Source organism: Artemia franciscana, chromosome 10 (assembly GCF_032884065.1).
Source record: "Artemia franciscana chromosome 10, ASM3288406v1, whole genome shotgun sequence".
In the NCBI taxonomy this organism is placed as follows: Eukaryota; Metazoa; Arthropoda; class Branchiopoda; order Anostraca; family Artemiidae; genus Artemia; species Artemia franciscana.
The window spans coordinates 50,634,598-50,649,326 of NC_088872.1; the positions used below are offsets into that span (position 1 = coordinate 50,634,598).

The 14,729-nt window shown below is 34.0% G+C and overlaps 1 protein-coding gene across 1 annotated transcript in view; it reads left to right on the top strand.

The window, feature by feature from the left end:
• Positions 1-440: 440 nt before the first annotated feature.
• The window catches only part of LOC136032328 (succinate--CoA ligase [GDP-forming] subunit beta, mitochondrial-like), a 35,444-nt gene continuing 21,155 nt past the window's right edge, over positions 441-14,729 (top strand). The window contains exons 1-2 of the mRNA XM_065712638.1: positions 441-633; positions 11,660-11,798. Of these exons, the coding sequence (XP_065568710.1) occupies positions 601-633; positions 11,660-11,798 (172 nt within the window). The 5' untranslated portion in view covers positions 441-600. The remainder of the gene's footprint in view (positions 634-11,659; positions 11,799-14,729) is intronic.

Sequence of the window (14,729 nt, forward strand, 5' to 3'; positions counted from 1 at the left end):
TAAAAAGTCATTTACGTACCATCAGCTCCCGAGGTCTTATTATTTTTTAATCTTTACAGTATTTGTTTTAACTTGTCTTCGCAAAATAAATCTTCCTTCACTTGCAAATTATTATAAACTGTTTTATCCTTTTCTGTTTTATTTCTTGTGTCTTTATCACGGTTTTACGCCTTCAAAAAATGTTCTGCTCATATCTCTTTAATACTTTCCTTATCACTAATTGGAATATCCTTTCCATCTTTAGTTGGGACACGTCCAGGTCTATTACCCTCTCTCAATTTCTTAATGTACCAATATAATATTTTATTACTAAATCGTCTTCCGGATCAATGGCAATTTTATCCAGGGCCTTTACTTTACGCCACCTTAGATTATTCTTTAATGCTTTCTGTGCTTCCCCTAATCCTCTTTCTGACTGGGTTCATGGTATGAAGAAGAGTTTCAGACTGGGTCAAGATAGAGTCCATCATTTGAATGCCAACTTATTCTCACATGATTTCTTATTTCAGCTTGTAGTTTCATAACTACATTTGGTGAAGAACTAGACGTAAAATTATTTTATTCATAACTGATAAGCCTTTCAGAAGGGTTTGTATAAAAATGAGCAAAAAGCTTCTGAAATCCTCACTTAAGGTAAGTTTGTTTTTTACTCGTTGCTATGCTAGTAGAATGAAAATAGGCTATGAAGTCTCAACAAAGAGGATTATAGCCCAGGCAATACATTGCTTCCTTTACAAAATTTTTATTAGAACCTTTAAATTGAAACATTTTGCTTATTATTTGCTAGTAGAAAATGGTTACCACCAATCGTTTAAAATCATTAAAATGGTTTACCAAATCATTTCAAAAGAATCATAAATACTTACTTAGGCTATCTCATTCTGAAAGTGCATTAGGCCTAGGCTACTTCACTCTGGGTAAAATTCTAGTTAATTGACTTCTTGCTATCTTGGAAAGGGTTTAGGTTCCAATATTTTTGCTTCCAAGATAGCAAAAAGTCAATGGATTAGAATTTTACTGGAAATTGAATTTTTCAGGGATGGGTCTACAGGCTAAAGTATGTCCCGGGAATGTATTTTAAAGTACCCACCTCCACTCCTTCTCTCTATAGAGGGCCCTGAAATTTGCCTACATGACAAGTCTATACCTGTTGAAATTTTGAAAAACAACATTTTACCTTAATTTTCAGTTACTATTTGCTTTTTCTCTGCCTTTAGTTCTGAAAATGCAATTCCTGTTATTTGAGTAGAATTTTGAGCCATATCAATGTTTTTTTTCAAAATTTAGGAAATGTATTTGCTTATCTTTAAAACCTTATAAAATGGAATTGAGCAAAGTTATAAAGCTGAAAACAACTTTGTTGTACTTCAATTAAGCAGAAGATCTATTTTGCAAAGTTTCACTTTTTTTAATACACATATTTTTAAAGGTCATCAAAGGTCAGAGCCCTCTAGAGGGAGGAGTGGAGGTAGTTGCTTCAAAATACCTTTCCAGGACATACTTTAGTCTGTAGATTCATCCCTGAAAGTTTCATTTTCCTAACCTAAACCCTATCTGAGATATCAAGAATTCAATTAACTAGAATTTTACCATAGCCTATACATATATATATATATATATATATATATATATATATATATATATATATATATATATATATATATATATATATATATATATATATATATGTATATCATGAAAAGAGGAATCACCAATGCAACAGTACAAACACATAAAAAAAAAAAAAAAAGAGACAGAAGGAGAAAAGGAAGACTGTTTTCCTAAATTAGTGACTAATATAGACCAGCACTTGAATGAGGCCTTAACCCTACTCATCCATACAATCACATAGGTCAAACAGCATAGCCATACACAATCAACCATAAAGAATAATCCATGGACAGGCAGTCATGTCATCAATAAGTATAAGTTGTCATTTACCAAACAATAGAAACAATAAAGACAAATAATTCAGAGGCAACAACCCAACACAAGGGCTCATCAGGAGAATACACTTGTCTATAGGGTTTCGCCACATTAAATTCTCTACCCAGCCAAGTATTGTGGCTACCACAGAATATCTATGGCATCCCTGTGTCAGGTATCACCCCCAAAATACTTGCCTATGAAAGAAAAAAAACAGCAAATGTAAAACAACCAAGTAACACCAAAACAAGCATATCCTGTTAATATATCCCTCTTTTTAGCAACAATAGGTAAACTAAATATGATAATTTTTACCAAATCACAAATATTAACACATTGCAAAAAACCTGAATGAACTAAACAATTATAGAATTCATCTTTACCATGTGGCTATTTTAAAAAAAAATCCGCTCTATCAGAAACACAATTCAAAATAAATGGTGCTGCAACATCATTCCTCGAACCTCCAAAATTAGTTGAAAATTTCTTTAAGTATTTCCAGATAATTCTTTTGATATTTATTTAAAAGTTCGTTATAATGAAAACTAAACTTTTTAAATTGCCAAGTTAATTTATTTGCAGAAAAACCTCTTGAAATCAATTTTTGGGTTAAGATTTTACATCTATTTTTAAAATCAATATAATTACTACAAATCCTTCCATAACAAAGTAACTGTGAAAAAAACACTATATATATATATATATATATATATATATATATATATATATATATATATATATATATATATATATATATATATATATATGTATATATATATATATATATATATATATAGTGTATATATCATGAAAAGAGAAATCACCAATGCAACAGCACAAACGCATAAAAAAAAAAAAAAAAAAAAAAAAGGAGACAGAAGGAGAAAAGGAAGACTGTTTTCCAAAATTAGTGATTAATATAGACCAACACTTGAACAAGGCCTTAACCCTACTCATCCATACAATCACATACGTCAAACAGCATAGCCAAACACAATCAACCATAAAGAATAACCCATGGACAGGCAGTCATGTCATCAATAAGTATAAGTCATCATTTACCAAACAATTCAGAGGCAACAACCCAACACAAGGGCTCATCAGGAGAATACATTGGCCTATAGGGTTTATATTAGGAAAATGAAACTTTCAGGGATTGGTCTGTAGACTAAAATATGTCCTGGGAAGGTTTTTTGAAGTAACCAGCTCTACTCTTTCTCTATATAGAGGGCCTTGACCTTTCATGACCTTTAAAAATCATTGTGGTATGGAAGTGAAACCTGAAAAAATAGATCTTCTCCTTAAATGAACTTAACATTGAAACTATAACAGAACAGTAGCCTTTTTTTACTATATATTACAAATCATTCTCCCCCAGTCCTAGATATTTAAAAATGCTTTCTTTTGTATCTTCATGATAAGAAAAAAAATCTTTCCTTCCTACATTTTGTTGACTGACACCTAGTGCCATTGTCCTCTCTGAATATTGCCATCCACCTGAAGAACAAAGTTCTTCTTTGAAGACAAGTTCAGTTAACTTGTTTCATCATCTCAAGAATTTCTGTGTTTGTTTGCTCTGCTTTCATAAGAAGTTTTATTACAACTTCTGGCTATTTCAGCTGTCACAATAGCAAACATGCATATACAGAGCTACAATTGAAATTGCATAGTAAAATGAGCTGAAAACCATTCTAAAATGTAAACAAACACTGCTTGAACTCTTCCAGAGTTACAATTGCTCTTCCAATATGGATCCATAATTCAATTGTGTTTTGCAAAAGTGGCCTAAGTCTACTTTTCCTAATTTTACAGGAAATAAAAATGAAAATAAAATTCACAATGAAAAAATCTCTCACAAATCAGAATTCAAGAAACTTGAAACTTTAAAGACTGATTCATTATTAACTTTTAATTGGAATTTGGTGGGTGTTGGTCACTGATGATGATAACTCAACTTGCTAAATGCATCCCATATTGTGAGCCAAGGTTTCTTGCACCAGTCTTTGTCAACTGTAGGGTCAATTAATAAATCTCTGTAAGGTCTCTCAAACCATTTGCTTAACTCATACCTGGAAAAAGTGGACTTAGGCCCTTTTTGCAAAACACCACTGAAACTTATCACTCAACCTTTTAGTTCTGTAGTTGCACAAAAGGGTGCTGGTTCATGCTTTTCTTAGGGATATAACCATCACTACTGGGGGTAGATATAGGTGTGTTGACTATTCCTGTTCTATTGAATATATTCTAATATTTTGTATTGACTGACATTAAATACAGCTAGCAACAATCTAGATTAGTGATTTTAAAAACAAAAGGCATGTTGTCAAGCAATTGACAATATTAGAGCTAGGCTCACAATCTATGATCAAAAAATTAGTAACGCTAAAAATCAAGAATAATGTTAATTCACTGTAGGCTAAAAAGACTTGTAGGCAACATAGGCTATAAACAACTTCTCAAAAGTTATTGCTTAATCAGGATTTATGCATAAAATTGATAGGAACTGTGGGGGTGCAATACTCAAATCACTTATTCTCAGCAGATTAAGGATTAAAACCCAGCTGGTACCAATATGGCCTCTTGATTGTTTGATATTGCTCTCTTCTGCACAATCTAAAAAAATATGCCAAAAAAGTGGCTGAGCTAATTGAATTATTGCTTTATAGAAATTTAACATTTGGCAACTGCACACTATTGGCAATTTTGGAAATTTGAAAGAAGAAGAACATTCCAAATATATTACCTGTCTTGTTTTTGTTGGTTTAAATTAAAATTTAAACACAAAGCAAACAAAGGCTAATTCCCATGGGGATAAAACACAAAATATCACTACCTTCAAAGTCCAGGTAAGTAAAGTCACACACTAATGAGATTCACTTAAAAAGACACTTAAGGATAAATATAAGTAGAAAATGATAAATGTTTTATCTCACAAATTTGTCCAATAATTACATATTCAATTGTCACACCACTAAGTTGCCATTGTCATCCTTGTATTTATGTAGTAGTACCAAAGGGCATTGATTCCATGTCTTTCTTATGATTAATCTATAACTGCTGGGGGATACATGTATTTACCATTTCTTTTCTATGGAATATATTCTTATATTTTGTATTGGCTGACTTTTAATACAGCTAGCAATAATCTAGATTCATGATTTCCAAAACAAAAGGCATATTGTCAAGCAATAGACAGCACTAAAGAAATTGCACTAACAGAAGTATTGGAAAATTGTTTTTATTGTCAGAATACAGGTATCCTGGCTGCAGAGAGGACAGCAAAAAGCAGAGCATATAGCTGATGCTCAATCACCTCAGGAATAACATAGATTTAAAATCACCAAAAAGTATCTAATATAAAAAAGTATTTATTATGATAACTAGATAAAGCTGAGAAGCAGAATAAGGTGAACTATGTGTTATTCTTTGTTGGTAATTATATTGTTAATCCTAGATTAAAAATGGTTGTTGTAAGGTAAAAATGTGCAGAAAATTTATTCATTTTGTCATAACTTGCCTTTATTTTCTTGACAGATTTGTATAAATGTAAGCCAAACCAAACTCAAGCCAAGGGTTGAGTGAGTGAATGCTGAAACCTGTTTTTCTAGGGAAAAACACCCTGATACAAGTTGGAATTTGAAGAAGTTTTCTTTAACAAGAATCACTTTTTGCATATGTAAATGCAAACTTGCCAAGGTTTTACCCTTGTGCACCAACTCTAATTTTTCCTTATGAAAGAATTCCTGAGTGGAAGTCTTAGGTTTCTTTTTTCATGTCTTGGGTTTCTTTTTTCAAGAGTGGAGAACCATATCCATTTAGAAGAAGATGTCTAACAAGGATAGACAAATAACTAGAAACTTAAATCAACACTAAGACACAGGACCTATCATTATACTCAGCCATTTATAAAAGATGGTTAAGCAGAAAGTTGGATATGTTCTTACACCACTCTTCAAAATGAACTGATAATTCATCCATCTTAACATATATATTGAAAACAGAAGAAATAAAACTCAAAGAGAAGCAATTCTGTAATGTGGTAGTATACAATATTACATCTGATTATTCAACAGAAGAAATCAAAAACAGCTGTTTTGATGAGAGAGGAAATTGGCTTGAAGTCCTAAACGTGACAAGACTAAAAAGGAAAGTAACAAACCAGATGCTTGAAAGCAAGTCAGTTGTATTAATCCTTAAGCAACAGACCCCTCCACGAAAAGTTTTTGTGATGGGAAATCAGAAGCCAATAAAGATATACAAAGAAAAACCAATGCAGTGCAAAAAATATTTTCTATTTGGACATACAGAAAATAGATGTTTAGCCGCTGAAATTTTTTGCACAAGATGCTCTGAGAAAGATTATACTGAAACAATCTGCACAAAATCAGCTTTTTGCAAAAACTGCAAAGGTGCACATAAACCAACAGAAACTACTAATTGCAAAGCATATGTAAAACGTTGCCAAATTTTAAGGGTAGCAGAGACCCAGCAGATTCCCATTGGACTAGCAGCAGCAATGATGAAAGAACTCCCCCTTCCTAGCCCTACAGCAGCTCTAAAAACGCCAACCTCTTTGCCCCCCATTCAAGACACAATTCTGTGGCCCCTCTTATCTGGTCCTACAGGGCCAATTCAAAAACAACAGCAAAAACATATGCTAACACCTCGAACCCCTACCACTAACAGACCCACACCTAAACCTACAACCTTGATTCGAAAAGCATCAAAAACCTGCAGGAGTGGAAGTTCGGCCACAGAAATCCAAAATCAAACTTTTTATGCCTCAGTAGCATCAACCCCTAATTCAACCTCAGTTACTGAAACATCCAGACCAACAACCCTACCAGGAATTTTCCCAGTTACTCATCATCAAAATTACTCCCAGAATGCAAGATTAGGTGCCTTGGTGAGAGAGACAAAAGAAAGATTAGAAGGAATGATGACAGCAATTGCTGTAATGGAACTTATCAACAGCAGCAACTTTCAGGAGTCAGTAAAAGCTCTCCTGAAAATGGAAGTTATTCAAGTGTTCTTTGGCCCTGACATTTCCACCTCTGCAAATAATATATTTCAAGAGATGACCTCAAAAGCAAGGAACTTGAATCAAACCCGTCCATAAGCAGTAAAAAAAAATTTCAGTGACTCCACAAGCCAAATGGTTCAGAATAATGACCAATTAAGCAATCACCCCACCACTTCCAAGCCCCAACAAGATGGCAGTCAATAAGTCTGCTGTCAAAGATTTGAAGTCTAAAACACCCCTTACAGTTCTTCAATAGAACACAATTTCAGCAAATAAAAAGAAAATAGCTCAACTGAAACAATTTATCAATAAATGAAGGGTGGATATAATCTGCCTGCAAGAAACAAATCCAAATGAAGCCAAAAGATTGGAAATACAAGGGTATAAAATATACAGGAAAGATAGGAACTCTTTAAGAAGGGGAGGAGGAGTTGCTATTCTTATCAGAGAACACCTTAAACATCTTAGCCTTATTAATATTAATCTCACACAAGATAATGATGTTGTTGATATACTTGTAGAAAAAAAATGATGGCAAAAGAATAAAAATATACTCATATTATAACCCAGATGGAAATTTAGACATTATTAGTAATATTGAAAAGCCAGTTACTTCAGAAGATGAGCTATTAATCATTGGGGATTTTAATGGTCATTACAAATTTTGGAGTGATAAAAAGCCAAATAATACAGGGAAGAGCATAGAAAAAATTGTTGAAGAGGGAACAAATGTAATGGTATATACCCCAAAGAATTTAAACACATATTCATGCCCAAGAAGTAAAACCACTTCCACTATTGATCTCCAGATTGGAAGCAGCTCTGTAGGAGATACTATTACGATTGAAAGAATTGATGAATTGTTCACGGACCACTATGGGGTATTAACATCCCTTTATGGGATAGATAGCATTTCAGAAGAAAGCCCTCCTCAATTCCGAAACAGAAAAGCAAATTGGCCAAGGTTCCAGTATTATCTGAAGATACATAATTACATTGAAGTAGATGCATGTCTGAATCCAGAAGAAGCTGCCACCCTGCTTAACAATACCATTCTGAAAGCAGCTGACTTTTCTATACCTAAGACCAAAGGATTCAGAAAGACAATAGAAAACCATCCATCAAAGCCTTGGTGGAACAAGGATTGCGAGGTGGCAGTCAGACAAAAGAGAGTGGAGCTAAGGAAACAGAATAGGTCTCCTTCAATTGAAGGTCTTATAATTCTCAGAAAGGCAGAGGCTATTGTTAAGAAAACCATAGGAGAGGCAAAGAAGACAGCATGGTCCAATTTCTCATCTAACTTTGACCCAAAACTACCTCCAACGAAAATTCACAACTTTATAGCCTGCATGAATGGCAATTGAATAAAAAGTCAGGAACAAGGTTACCCTCTGTAAAAGGATGGAGCCATCTTGCAAACTGAAAAAGAAAAGGCTGAGGCCCTTGCAGATGCTTTTGAGTACCCCCCTGAAGTTTCCAACTCCGAAGTACATAGAGGAGGACAACAACCCAAATCTTTCCCTTATCAAGATGACTTACTGAAACCCTTCACAAAAGATGAATTAAATATGGCAATTCAGAATTTGAAAACTGCTTCAACGCCTGGAATCGACAAGGTAGGCAACCTGTGGCTAATGAAAAGTCCTAAAAAATTCAGAACAAGAATATTAATTGTATTTAACCAGTGTTGGCTTAATAGTACTTACCCACGGATATGGAAACCCACCATCATTAAAGCAGTTCTCAAAATGCAGAAGCCGAGCAACATCCCTAAGTCCTACCAACCTATTTCTATATTACTCTGCCTGGGAAAATTATTTGAGAAATTGGTCTACAAAAGGCTGGAGTGGTTCATGGAAAAGAACGAGTTGATTCAGGCTGAGCAGACAGGCTTCAGGAAACATCACAGTACACTACATAACATAGTCAGATTAGAAAATTTGATAAAAACGGAATTTGAAGAAGGAAAATATCCGTGGCAGTCTTGTATGATTTTGAAGGAGCTTATAACAATGTATGCCATAAAAAAATGACTTCAAAAATGCTAAAGTTTGGATTCCCACAAAAAATAAGCCTTTTTATTGTAAGTTATTTAGAAGGGTGAACTTTCTATGTAAGAGTAGGGAAGGAACTTTGATCCCCCTGATTAATAAAGCTTGGCCTTCCGCGCTTGGCCTTAACAGGGAGCAATTTTAAGCACTCTTCTTTTCCTTATATTTATATCTGACCTTAAAACCTCTACAACCGTTGATAACTCTTGAAGAAATTCACCAGTATTCCAAAGATCATGGAGACCCATTGTCCACTGAAAAAACCAAGGTCATAGTTTTCCATAGGAAAAGAAATACCCTCACCAATCCAGAGATCAGGATAAGTGGAAGAACTCTAGAAGTCGCAACTTCAGCAAAGATTCTGGGAGTCCATTTTGACAAAAGGTTGATATGGCAAACACATTTAGAAGCCACCAAAACCTCTTTTTTGAAAAGACTGGTTCTAATGAAACAAATGGCAGGGACCTCTTGGGATCCTCCTCAAAAACTCTGATAAATTTTTATAAAGCATATCTATGAGGGATAATTGAATATGGAATCCAGGCTTATGGTAACACATCACAAAAACACCTTAGAATACCTGAAACCCTCCAAAATTCAGCCATTAGGATAGCCTTCGCTCTTCCCAGACACACTCCAGTTGACACCCTGAGGGGATTTGCTGGGGTCCCGAAAATAGAAGAGAGAATGAAAATTCTAACAACAAAGTACTTCACGAAGATCCAAGCTTTCGGCCCTAAACACATTGTCACTTCCACACTTCTTGAAGACCTAAGAAAGCATATCCCAAAACTTCCCTCGGGAGTTAGGCTGTTCAAAGAAACTATTTTGAATTGGAGAAGTGAGACTGTATCTAATCCTTTACATTTACCAGATTCTCCCCCCCCCCTTGGAGAATGGTTGCCCCTCAAGTCATTCTCGAGCTGATCCCTAATAGTAAGGATAACCTTCCACAACAGTTAAAATTCAGCTATTTTTAAGGAGTAAAGAAATGAGTTACCTAGATTACGTTGAAGTATATACAGATGGATTGCTAAGAGAAGGGAAGACAGGTGCAGGCGTATTCATACCAGATTTTAATTTGAAGCTGCTATCAGCAGAACTGAAAGCCACTGAAATGGCTCTAAATACTCTCTTGCATTCCCTCCCACCATCAAAAAAGTGGTTATTTTTAGTGACTCAAAATCTGCCCTCCAGCTGGTCTCAAAAATAAATTGGGAAGCCCCTGACTATGATTTATCAGCAATTTGGAATTCCCTTCTACAAGTTTCCAGACAAAGAATAGAAATTAAGTTCTAACACGTACCCAGCCACTGTGGAATCAAAGGAAATGAGGTAGTAGATGAGACTGCACAGCAGGCAGCAGATAGCAAATATCCAGAGTCTAACAAAAAAACTATAAGGGATATAATGAGGAGCAGAATCAATCTTATTTGGACCAATTTATCTCCACAGCTTCCTTCCCCATTTCAATCTAGATTGGCCAGCACTATATATTTTAGAATCCGAGCTGGGTCAGTTTATTTAAATAAAGAAAAATATAGAGCCAAGCAGTCACAAAGCCCATTGTGTAGGTTTTGCTACCAGTGGGAAGAATCTCTCCAACCTATTCTATTAGATTGTCAGGACCTTTTTCCTAAAAGAAGAAAGCTTTTAGCTAAGATAAGAGACCAAGGCTTGCAGCCTACTGTAGCAGCACTTCACTTTAAAAAACAGTTATCAAAGGGTTCTACAACCCTGATTTTCTCGGAGATTTTGGAGTTTCTAAACGACATTAAAGTTACCTTGTGATTCCATTACATTTTCAAATGAAAAAGTCAATGACAATGAGCTAGCTTATAATGTAGATCTGCTGTGCAGAAGAGAGCAAGAGTGAGTAGGAAGAGTCGTATTGGTACCAGCCGGCCTCTAGGCCTTAAACTGATGGGGACAGGTAGCTCAAGTACTCGCACTTCCCACTAACCAAACAGAAGGGAGCAGAAGATGACAGATAAGGATATACCCTCATACAAATTCTGAAATTGGAACCTCGTGATGAAAGCATTTTTGGAGGTCTATTCTCCAACAGGAAGAAGAACACAGCAACAAGCTGTAAGTAGCAGTGTCTTTATCAATGTTTGTCCTTAGCTTCTCCTCTACTATTTTTTTTTTATCTTGGCTTGACTGAATTGACTGAATATTGTTGCTCAGCAGGGTTGCCGGTATAGACGGATTATGTTGACAGTGTTGTTAGCCTTCTCCAAGTGGTCGTTACCTTGGCTAGGGATGGGTCCTATTGCAGGCTCATATTGAAGCTGAGGAGGTGGTAGTTTCTTATTACTGTGCAATATAGACTTTATAACAGTGGAATATAGATAGAGAGTGGCTACATCAAGAGTTCCTGTACGACTGGGAGGCAGCCAAATCCTCAACCAGGATGTAACAAGCAGCCAGAAAACCCAGAAGTTATCACAAAGTATAACAAGAATATAAATCCTTATTTTGCTCCAAGCTGTGATTTAAGGTGTGTATCTGGTCATTAAAATCCATGGTGACCCTTATGGAACTACTTTGTTATTGATGGTATTATAGTGCTTTCTTTGACAACAATTATGTAAAAAAAAATGTTTAGTTTTCTTTTGAGTCCTGCCATTAATTTATTTGGTTTCTTTTGTTCCAGGTTTTATGCCAGCAAATTAGAAATTTAAATCTGTTGGAATATCAGAGTAAAGTTCTACTAGCTAACCATAATGTCAATGTACAAAAATTTGAAGTTGTTTCGAATACCTCAAAAGCAAAAGATGTATCAAAGCACTTAAGTAAGTTGTTTTTAAATTATTATATGTATTTTCTAATTTAGAATGGTTAGTAGGCTATCAGATTTTCTGTATAAATGTTTTTTAGCAGATTTTTCCTTTCACTGATATGATATTTTAAAGACTTATGCTCTAGCATTCAGTAACATTTTATTTCAATGTCTTCTGAGTGAAATTTATCATGGAGATCTATGTTTTTGGGTTAGATACAGTACTCTTAAACAATAGAAATTAAACAATATTGAATAGAGATATAGTTAAGAATTTGGATTGGTTAATGTAGTTTTAAATTTATAATGTCATGAAAGTACCAATAACTAGAGAATGTCAGTTTTATAGTCTATTTGAAAATTCATTCAGCCTTTTTTGCTAAATATAGTATTGTAGGTGTTGTCCATTTTGTGGCATGTTGTCTGAGTCTGAATAGTCTCAGAATAATTGCTGTGGGGTATTGAAACTCAATGCTACCTGAACAGTGCAACCCACTGTAAAAATTAGGGTTATTGCTTGGAGTTTGATTTAATACATGATAATAACTGATCTAGCAGTTTTTGGAGCATTATAATATGTTAGATCTTTCGTGTTCTTTGTTCTGTTATTATTATGTTTTTGATGAGTTGCATAATCACTTGGATCAAGGCAAATAGATCATTATTATTTTTGTCCATTTTGATAAGTTCATTAGGATAATTGAATATCCATAAATAAATAATTAAAATAAATACAGTTTTATTAATCATGGCAGATAATTGGTGCCAAGGTCAAAGCTTTTATAGGAATCAGGCGTTTTTCTTGTATTCCTTTTTTTTCTAGCCCAATACCATAAAGCTTTTTCTGAAAACTGCTTCTGTTAAATTTGAATGTCTTTTTGAAGATGCATATGGTTTGTATTCTTAGCCTTTCTGCATACTATCCATCCTCCTCTGTCTAGCATATTTATAATCTATGTAAAACTAAATTCCATTATCGATGTATTATTTTAGTTAAAGTAGAAAGAAGGAGTAAAGTTACTTTAATTGACAAATTTAAAATGGGACCTCCTTTTTTTAATAAAAAAATCTACAGCAGTGTTATTGCCCTGAATTCCCTCAATAGGCTGCAATGTTTCCCCCTTAAATGATGTCGCGATTGCTCTAGATATTAAACTCAATAGACTAATGACTAAAGCGTAAGGGTACATTCACAATGAGTTTTTGCTAATACCAAGATTTAATTAGTGCTAACTTGAGCCAATCAAATTCGTCATAGAATTTCTGATTGGCTAGAAAATTCAGACGGTCTTAAGTTAATGCTAGCTAAATCCCAGTATTAGTAAAATGTCATTGTGAGTGGGCTATGAGCAAATCATTTTAAAGAGAAAATTCAAAAAATGCCACCTAGTAAAACTGTAAAGTTTTTTATTACAACTCAAATAAAAATTAGTTGCCAAAAACTTGCCAAGAGGTCACAACAGGCAGATTCGCGTGTGTTTTTTTAAAAACTGCTCTATGTTCTGTCTACTAATTAATAATTTATAGGGTCCAATCAGGATTGATTAATGAAATACAAATAGATAAACTTATATTACACTGGTCTGGGGGAAAACGCACAGAGACTCATAAGCATGAAAAGATTCTCCAATAAAATGCAGTACATCTGTATGGCATGTTAGCTCAAAACAGATGTGAATCTTAAAAACAAAATGAAAGTGACAACTCTCAGTAATTGAATTGAAATGAACCTAGGTCTTTAATTAAAACCCATATTTTTCATAAATTCAAATTGAACTCAATACGAGCCTGTTTTGAATTTTCTTAGTTCTACTGGACAACACTGCACTATTAGTTGTGCTAGTAGTTCGCTATTCTGATTTGGTCTGTGTTGAGGGAAACAATTCCCTTCTATTTGATTGGTTTTTTTTCCCTGATGCTTAAGAAACCCAATCTAATAAATTATAACTGTAAAATTCTTTGATTTATAGTTTATTTATAAACCAAGTACCTAGAACAAAAACATAATATAAGCACACACAAGTAAATAGCAAAGCATAATATAAGCACAAGCATAGCAAGCATAATATAAGCACGAGTATATAAGCACAAGCAAGCGGATTAGTTCACAATGTTTGTATTAACTAAGAATCAACCTAAACATAGAATTCCCTTTCCACAGTTTTGTTTTAAAACATGCAGTATTGCATGAAAATTAGAATATTTGGAATATAAGTTCACGTATAAGGAGATTCTGGAGATACTTTCTGAACCCCATAAAGTGCTTTTTCTTCAAAAGCCAGTTGTCACTGATTATGGAATGAAGATTCGATTCAGTAGTTGCAAAAAATCAACGAGATTCACTTAAACTGTTATACATTGTATTACTGCCTCTTAATTGACTTGTTTTTTTTCTTTCTGAAAGTGAGAGTCAAGTAGTAATATTATAAAATATTTTATTTCCTCAGTAAATACTTTTTCTGATTCACAAAACTACATCACCTCACCTAAATTACTAACATGATGTAATAATCATAATTTATTTAAACCTCTGTGCATACAAATTGTACTAAGAGGAGTATGGAGTACCATACATAATAACAATATTTATCATTGCAAATGATAAAAATACACTAACAATGGCTCACAAATGGATAATACAATCCAAAGGAAAATCTACAACAGATTCAGATCACTGTCTGAATCTGTCTACTAACACATCCAGCTTATTTTATATCTCTAAAACTCTGTAATGTTTGGATATTTAACTGTTACGAGACCAGATAGGAATATTTATCATTGCGAACGCTAAAAATACACTAACAATGGCTCACAAATGGATAATACAATCCAACAGAAAATCTACAACAGATTCAGATCACTATCTGAATCTGTCTACTAATACATCCATTTTATTATATATCTCAAAAACTCTGCAATGTTTGGAGATATAACTGTTACAAGA